Source organism: Lytechinus variegatus, chromosome 19 (assembly GCF_018143015.1).
Source record: "Lytechinus variegatus isolate NC3 chromosome 19, Lvar_3.0, whole genome shotgun sequence".
In the NCBI taxonomy this organism is placed as follows: domain Eukaryota; kingdom Metazoa; phylum Echinodermata; class Echinoidea; order Temnopleuroida; family Toxopneustidae; genus Lytechinus; species Lytechinus variegatus.
The window spans coordinates 12,334,492-12,343,850 of NC_054758.1; the positions used below are offsets into that span (position 1 = coordinate 12,334,492).

A 9,359-nucleotide genomic window follows, 5' to 3' on the forward strand; every position below is an offset into this window, starting at 1 on the left:
GAAAGTAGTATCCGTTTATCATTTGACATTAACATTTTGATTGACTCTTATGTATACTAATTTTCATAATTTTCGTGTTAGAATGATGATGATTATAATGATAATGATGATGATGATGATGACAATGTTAATGATGATGATGATGATGATGATAGTGATGATTATAATGATGATGATGATGATGATAGTGATGATGATGATGATGATGATAATGATGATGATGATGATGATGATAATGATGAAATTAATTTACGCCTGAACTCTTTTACTTTGGATAGTCCAGGCCCAACGCATGCACAGAACAAATAGGCCTACTCCTTTACTTCAGAAAAGTCCGAATTCGAGCAATGAAGAAATTTATAGGCAATTTTAAAAATATATGCTAGCATAAGGAAAGTAAAATGAGATAACCTAAAAGAATAAAATCTAGCTAAACAATTAAAGCGATCACATACGGTACGGCAAGTTGAACATTTTCAGATTTAACACTTTTTGTAAACATGCAGGAACGTATACGTACGTAGGCCTATTTGTTAATAAGTAAAGTAAATAACAAAAACTCGAATCAAGAGAAGAATAATTTGAACAATATTACTTAAACACTGGATTATTAAGCCCTAATTGTCCAGTTGAACAAATCTTTAGTGGGATGGTTATCATAGCATTTAATAAAAAATAAATCTTCAGTTTCAACCTTATGGGGGAGGCGACGTAAGATTTTTTTAAAAGGCTAATACAAAAAAGATTTTGTGTTTGAGGGGGTGGGCAGGTGTCCCTTGTCCCTGCTCCCTCCCTTTTTAGCCGCCCCTGCTGATTTTGTTATTAATGCATCGTTGAATAAGTTAAATAGGCCTACCGGTCATGATGTGATTCAATGCCTAGGCCTGGATCGAGCTTCCAAATTTTTCTTCCATAATTGGACGCTTCTCGGAGACCCCATCCTGTTTTGTTGATTTTTCTCTGACAGACAGTGATACTCTTTTGCCAATAATAAAAGGTCTCTTTACAATGGGTGCTTGTAACGAATGCTTGTTTGGAGCAAGGGAGGATTATGAAGACGTCGATCCGGTAAGTCTGCCTATTTTCCAACTGTTCATTGTTATGTTTTATATGAGTGAAATATAGGAATTGAATCGCTCTAAATAATTCAGCACCCGCCGTTTTGAGTATGTGGGACAATACACTCGTCCAAAGTGTTCCGTATGGGGGGGGGGGGATGGAGGGATGTCCTTATTATATAGCAGATACAATTTTTGCTTTGGGCATCTAAAAAAATCATACATCATATATGAAGAATAATTGTGAATGTTTGTGTTTTGTTAACATATGCAATTTGATGAATCTTTGTAAAGTATTAATGTAATTACGGTACTTATAAAAATAAATAATAAAAATAAATAAATTTAAAACAGGAAGTTCACCCTGACCTTTTTCATATCATAACCTTGTTCATAGAATGAGTGCCCTGACTGAGGCTGAGCCTCGCTGAGTCCATTCAATGAACAAGGTGATAATAAAAGTTAGATCTAATGTTAAAGCCTGACGAAAACTTTTTTTTAAAAATAGCAGAAAAAAAAATTGGTGAAAGTTTGAGGAAAATCAAGAGTAAGAAAGTATATCAGAAAATAGAATTACAATTTTTTTATTTGTGATTTCAAAGGAGCAGCTGCCCCATACTAGTATACGGATATCAATTTCATTTTTGTTATGGTTCATGATGGCTTTTTTTTCTTTTAAAGGTCAAGTCTTCCTCAGAAAAATGTTGATTTAAACCAATAGAGAAAAATCAGACAAGCACAATGCTGAAAATTTCATCAAAATCGGATGTAAAATAAGAAAGTTATGACATTTCAAAGTTTCGCTTATTTTTAACAAAATAGTTATATGAAGGAGCCTGTTACATCCAAATGAGAGAGTCGATGATGTCACTCACTCACAATTTCTTTTGTTTTTTATTGTTTGAATTATTCAATATTTCAATTTTTACGAACTTGACGATTAGGACCTCCTTGCGTAGAAGCCCAAAGTGTTAAAATAATGGAATTCCACGTGTTCAGGGAGGAATGAATCTTCATTTCACATGACAATGACAAGAAAATGAAAATATTTCATATAATAAAATACAAAAATAATAGTGAGTGAGTGGTGTCATCAGTTCCTCATTTGCATACCGACCAAGATGTGCATATAACTGTTTTGTGAAATGAAGCGAAACATTCAAATGCCATAACTCTTGTATTTTACATATGATTTTGATGTAATTTTCAGTGTTATGCTTGTTGAATTTTTCTCTTTTTATTCAAATCAAGTTTTTGTTGGGGTGGACTTGTCCTTTGAGGAGCAGGTTTGATACAATTTGTGTATTGATAATGATATACTGAAGGTGTAGTGAGTGATTGTAACACCGACCCCCTTGAACGCGTTCATAATACGCGTCGGAAAATATTTTTTTTACGCTCAAAACTTTCCAATATCCTTCCAAAGGGAACTTGAATACATGTAACGTTACAAAGATGATGAAAAACATATTTTCAGTGGAAATAATCTCAAAATAATAAAATATGGTCATAAAAGCTCATTAGTGATTTTGTAGTTTTCTCAACTTTTCCTGTAGAAAACACATGTTCGGAAATATTATAAAATTTTTAAGTGACCAAAATATTTCATATGCGAAGAGGGGTCTGATTGGAAGCTGATATTGTAAAAAGGAAAACGATTTTGGCAAATTTTTAACAAATTTCTATTTTGTAGGTATAGTGTGTTTGATATGATTCAATTAATGAAAAGTGTTTGGTGATACTATCACTACCATACAAAAAAAAAAATTCAATTTCCTGAGAAGACATATTGATTTTTTACCACATGATAAGTAGAAAAGCTGCTTGCATATGACATCATATATCAAATAATTACAATTCCAATAACTTTTTAATTCTTTGATGGATTTCTCTCAAACCTTTTGCCAATATTTTTTAATAGCCAGATATGCAAATGAAATTCTCACTGTTCGTCAAAAAATAATATATTCAAGAAATAATACTTGACATCCACCATTTTTTTCTTATTTTTAATTTACTATGTGAAGTTTACTCTGTGAGTACTTTATGATTTCATTTTTCCTGTAATTGTCTGTGACTGTTAAATATATTTTGATGTCATCACTCATAGGCCTTGTTGGGCCGGCCGTCGGTTTTGACGGATGTGATTTTTTAATAAAGAATAAAACTAAAAAACTGTAGAGCCTTTTTTTAAAAAGAGGACTGTTCTCAATCTTCTCAAAGGAAGAAGAAGAAGAGTAGGTCTAATTTTGATTCTACTCTCTAAAGTAAATTTATTTCATTTGCAAGCAAGAGACAAGAGTTGAAAGATATGTCCAAACATTGCCAACTTTATGTCAGCATGTGTGATGAGTTGCTCAAGAGAATCAAGTTCTATATAATTAGTACTTAAGAAGTATTTGTTTTCATCTTTTTTCCCCTTACTTAGGAAACAAAACGGAGGCAACAAGCGGAAGCAGCTGAAAAAAGATTTACTCAGGTAATTAAAAAAAGAGATTTGCTTGGAAGGAGGGCCAAAGAAAACAAATACCTGGGGGTGAAGAGGGGGTTCCATGACTATTGCTCCGGTGACACTTGCTCCAATGGAAAATCTACATGTTAAAGATAAATTCCAGTTCTGGTAACAATCTCAAAATGACTTTTTACAGAATCTAATATAATGACCACCCAAGTGTCTGTTTGTATGAATAAAAAATATGTGCCGAAGGACTCTGGAAGAAATTGTGTAATTGCTGAGAAATAAGCGAAATGAGCGCGGATTTGGTCATTTCCGTCGGGTCTTTATTCCAGCAATAATAATACACTGTCCTAGGTGTGCCTATTTGTGTTGGCGATCTTCAGTGTGATTGCATTTCACCTTAGATTTTAAGATTTCACAAAGTTAAGTTTATGTAACTGTACCAGATCTAGATCCACGATGATATAATCATACATGTACTTAACCTTGGTTTTACAGACTTTCTCACAAAATTAGTGTTTTACTACAACTACTATCATTTAGCTTTAAAGCCAAACATAAAACCTAATCTCAAAAACTAAAGATCCTTGCATTATTCCGAACCAAAACCTCTATTACAATCCTAAATCTAACCCTATGCCCTCAGAGATGTTTAGACCGGAGCAAATGTTGCAGGAGCAGATGTCGTGTCACCGAGGAGGGGTATCAGAAGGGTGGACGATATTCTTCTTTGAGACAGCTTCAGGATTTTTTTTATTTCACTTTTTTTTTCAACCCTCTCTTGGTTAAACACAAACCTGTTTGAAATAATAATTGTACTTGCTTTTATAGTGCTTAATACTTACTTTGTCAGAAGTCTCTAAGCGCTTTACAGTATATGCAGAATAATTACCCTGGCTTTAGCAGTGCAGCTGTTACGGGCGCTGCATTTCAAGGAATAAATTCCTGATTGAAAGTTTGAAATTTCATGTATTCATGTACATGTAGTAGTTACGTATATGTATTAATAAAGTTTTATTACAATAACAAATGCACAATTTCTATAACAAATTTATCTTCAGCCAAACAGATTGAAGGATTTTAGTAACTTTTAAATGTCGTTGCCAATTTGTATGACAAGTTTTGAGAAACGGGACTCTGGACCTACTTGTATTTCTACTTTTGTCTTCTTATCGTTTTGCACTAATTGAAATGTGGATCATGAGACTGATGTTAGACCAAGATGGTGTTAGGCAGAATGGGTATAGCCTAAAAATAGGAAACTAGACAGAATAGTATAGTCTTAATAGATCAGTTAGACCAAATGGGTATTAAAAAGAATGCATTCAGGGACTTTTACTTATTTCTATTAATGTTTAAAGTTAATGATGCTTTACCAAAGCTAAAGGCTGGTTTTAAAGGAGAAGTGAGCTGTGCGTGGTCTGTTACTGATGGTGTGCATACAGTACATGTAGCTCGTCTTAAAAACTACCTTTCAAATAATATAATTATTGATAATTCAGCAAATAGGTTGCCTATAATTTCATATAGAGAACCTAACATTTCCTTAAAGGATTTTTTTAGCTACTTGGTAACATAATGATTGCACTATGAATGTTACGAGTAGCGAATTACGGTAGTGGGTTGCCATTTAATTGGGTTTACAGTGTATTTTACAAGACTACACTGCTGAGAATGATGCATTATGGGTTAGGAACCTGACCAGATGTGAGTAGTTGAGGACTTGAGATGGCTCCTGGTTCATATGTTCTTTAAACTGTTTAACCCTATAGCAAGAGAGCAGAGGACTAAAGGACCCAGAAGGAGTGAAGAGGAAATTACAGCAGAAAGAAGAAGCTGAAAGGAAAGCAGCCAGAGTTGAGGATACAGGGGGGCAAGGAGGGTTAAAGGTATGTATTCGTAGACCTGGGGGCTGTTTCACAAAGTATGACTTAGTGTCGCACTTACATGTAAATGTCTAGTTGCATGCGGTATAATTGACCAATAAGATTATGTGTTTCATGTCGTGTATGCGTCAGCATTTAAGTGCGAGTGTGTGACTCTAAGTTAAATCTATGTGAAACACCCCCCTTTATTCTGACTGTACCATAGTAGAAATACAGCAATCTATGCAGATTTATGCATATTTCATCGCATACACTATAAAGAAAAGCCCAATTATAAATGCACGTTTTTGGCAAACGGCTATAAATTGGTGCTTAGATGGAATGCAATAATACAAGAAACCTTCATAATCCATTGTTCTTGTGCCGTGGAACCAATGAAACCGCTGTTTAGAAAATATGTTGAAGACCACAGCTGTGTTGACTCAACTGGTAAGACACCCAATATTCATACATATCAGGTACATTAATAACTCCTTAGCATATCCCCCAAGAAAAAAAAATATATATCTAAAAAAATAAAAATAAAAATGAATAAATAAGAAAAAAAGAAATAAACAAAAACAAATAATAATAATAATTGAAATAAATTTTCATGGATTGTATTTTAAATTATATCCTTTCTTTACTCAGTGGCAAGTTTCATCGTAGCAGAACTTCAACCTACCCTGAATTCTAACTGCTCGCGGAAGCCATTCACAAAGCAAGCTGCAAATACAAGCTGGTATGGTAATATTGCTAAAGGAATAAAAAGACATGCATCGCAATGGAGCTACTCGTGCACTCGTCTATGAATGATCTCCGGGAAAATTCCATGTTTCAGGATGAACTATTAAGGTGGTGATATTTTCTGAGCAAATATACATACATGTACATGTTCTGCCATGGAATCTCAAACATGATTGGCATACATGAATGCGTTTCTACCTAGTCATAGTGTCACACAATACATGTATTCATTTCAATAACCTATTATCAACAATGTAAGATGTCGATAAGTACTGATAATTAGGCCATGTAATGAGATATTGAATAAGAAGCTATGGAAAAAAAAATCAGAATTACTTTTACATGTATTTGTTCGCATGCTCATTATTGGCATTGTTCACGTTGCAAGTTTTGGGCTTGACAGGCTAGCATACAGTAAAAAAGGGGGGGGGGGCTGATTTGAGATTACGACCCTTTCATGACCCTTTGCAAATAGTGGCTTTTTACCATAGTGATTCGGGGAGCATTACATGGAAACAAGTACAATGATTTTTCTTTGATTCTTGTTACAAGCTACTGCAAAGTATTTACATCAAATCGGCAACAATAAATCACAAAAGGCGGCGAAAAATGCACTGTTTGCAGATTTTTTAAAATTTGCATTCTCTTAAATTTCTGTATTTTACTATAATGATTTTAATAGCTCTTTGAAATCACGTCCGTGGCAATAAACCCCTTCCAAATCTGTTGGCAAGAGCAAGAGATATGTGGATAAAAAAGTGTTTTTTTTTTCATTTTCTTGAAAATGTTGATGTACATGTACTACTGGGTGCTATAATGTCTATAAATTACAATTAGACAATATGCCCATGGATATAAATTTGCCATACATGTAGCTTTGGTCATTCCAAAAGAATGTGCGTACTAGCCTTTGGCCCCGCCACGATGCCATGTTAGGATTCATCTAGCCCACATCGTCTTTGAAGTTTAAATGGTGTAATATGTTTATATTGTTGTATTGTGAACAGTCTGGTACAGGTATAATTCGTTCAACTCTGTATTCTTTTATTGCATTATTCAATGAATGTACATGTATTACTGGATAAGGAAAGACTTGTACAGTGGTTATCTTTGCGAATACTATTATTGTACTAATTCATTATCTTTTAGTCTTTGTTGTAGTGCATTTACATGTGGTTGTATCATCAATTTCATCATCATTTTGTCATCTCTTCATGATCACCATCACTATCATCATTACCATCATCATCATCATCATCATCATCATCATCATCATCATCACCATCATCATCATTATCATCATCCTCATCATCATCACTATCGTCATCATCATCAACAAATTCATCATCTTCAACATCATCATTACCATCACCATCATCAATATAATTTCCATGACTGTTAGATAAGTAATTTTTTAATGCATCTATTGCTTGTAAATTTATACTCTATGAATTTATATTATTGCGCCATTCTTGCAAGGTTTTACTCTCATTCCTTGAAAAATATTCATTGTTGATATATTATAATTATGTACATGTATCCTTACATTGATCCATGTACCTGAATTTCAAGAAAAAAATCACGCATTTAAAATGTTTGATACAGTATATGATCTTTAATTTGATACCTCAATCACAGAAAATGGTCCAGAAAAGTTCTGTGTCTTTGAAGTGATGCTGGTATAATTTTATTTAACAAATGTGTTTTCACAGACTCCCTACTGTAGCTATTGCAGGAAAAACAAGACTTAATGTATGGCTCATTGTCAACAAGGCGTGGTGAGGGGGCGTCGTGGCCTAGATAGTGGTTACGACTCTCGCATCTGAATCAGAGTGATGTGGGCTCGAATCCTAGCCATGGCATGTTTTCCTCCACCAAGAAATTTTCACACATTGTGCTGCACTCAACCCAGGTGAGGTGAATGGGTACCCAGCAAGATTAATTCCTTGAAAAGCACCGAGCTCTGGAAGGTTGGTTGAGCTAAAGCTAGGCTAATAATAGCGCACCTGGGAATAGATGGCACAATATTATACATACCTATTATTATTAGTGTTTACTAAGTCCAACAGATAGCCTGCAATTTCTCTTCATTTTTATTGAAATTCAATTTAAAGAGAAATGCCAGTAGCTGCAGTAAACACTGATTTCATGAAAAAGTCTGTAAAACCAGGCTTAATTGTCAGAATATCATCGAGGAACTAGATCTGGTACAGTTACATAACTGAACTTTGTGAAATCTTGAAATTTACGCTGAAAAATGTTCACACTGAAGATCACCAACACAGCTAGGCACACGTGGGACAGTGTATTAATATTGCTGGAATAAAGACCCGACGGAAGTGACCAATTCCGCGCTTAGTTTGCTTATTTCTCAGCAATTACACAATTTCTTCCAAAATCCTTTGGCACATATTTTTTATTCATACAAACAGACACTTGTGTGGTCATTATTTTAGATTCTGTCAAAAGTCATTTTGAGATCGTTACCAAAACTGGAGTTTATCTTTAAATTAACAGAGCTTTGTTATTTCTTGATCATCTTCTGTGGAGGTGTGGACTTAAAGAGCAGATATTGAACTTCTGAGATGCAATTTTCTTGTTGACATCCAGATAGCCCCCCCCCCACAAGGGTTTTTTCGGTATCCTTTCTTCAAATGTTCACTTATTCATGTGTGAAAGAGGAGATTCTAGGCTTTACAGTCGTAGGTAATTAGTCATATTGGTGATTAAGATACAATAAATCACCAATAAGTATCAGTTTCTTCTTTTTTTCTGGGTTGCACTGCATATGGATGCATGGCTTACAACTCTCTGTGATTGCTATTTGTAATACTTGTTATTCATGTATTGTATTTTGATATTGAGAAATTTATATTGTTTACTATATTATATGTACATGTAGGTACTGGTGTTTTGTCATTCGTGCAAAATTATATTGAAAAAAAAAATGTACTGTTTCCATTATCCAGTTTTGCATTTCAATGTTCCTATTTTAAGTAATGTATTTGACGTAGGGAAGAGAGAGAGTAAATATGAATATGAGATGTTGATGAGTACATGCGTATGATGAATATGACGACGATGATTAATATGATGAATATGATTGTGATGATGATGATTATGATGACAATGATGATGAATATGATTTTGAGTATGACAATAATTATGATATTTGATGACTATGATGAGGATGGTGATGATGAATATGATTATGATGAAAATGATGATTGT

At 34.0% G+C, this 9,359-nt stretch overlaps 1 protein-coding gene across 1 annotated transcript; it reads left to right on the forward strand.

The window, feature by feature from the left end:
* The first annotated feature begins 929 nt into the window (after nucleotides 1-929).
* On the forward strand, nucleotides 930-6,508 carry LOC121405840. Its single transcript, XM_041596809.1, has 4 exons — nucleotides 930-1,068; nucleotides 3,487-3,537; nucleotides 5,289-5,405; nucleotides 6,033-6,508. The coding sequence occupies exons 1-4, from the start codon at nucleotides 1,009-1,011 to the stop codon at nucleotides 6,048-6,050; spliced, it is 246 nt and encodes an 81-aa protein (XP_041452743.1). The 5' UTR covers nucleotides 930-1,008; the 3' UTR covers nucleotides 6,051-6,508.
* The last annotated feature ends 2,851 nt before the right edge of the window (nucleotides 6,509-9,359 follow it).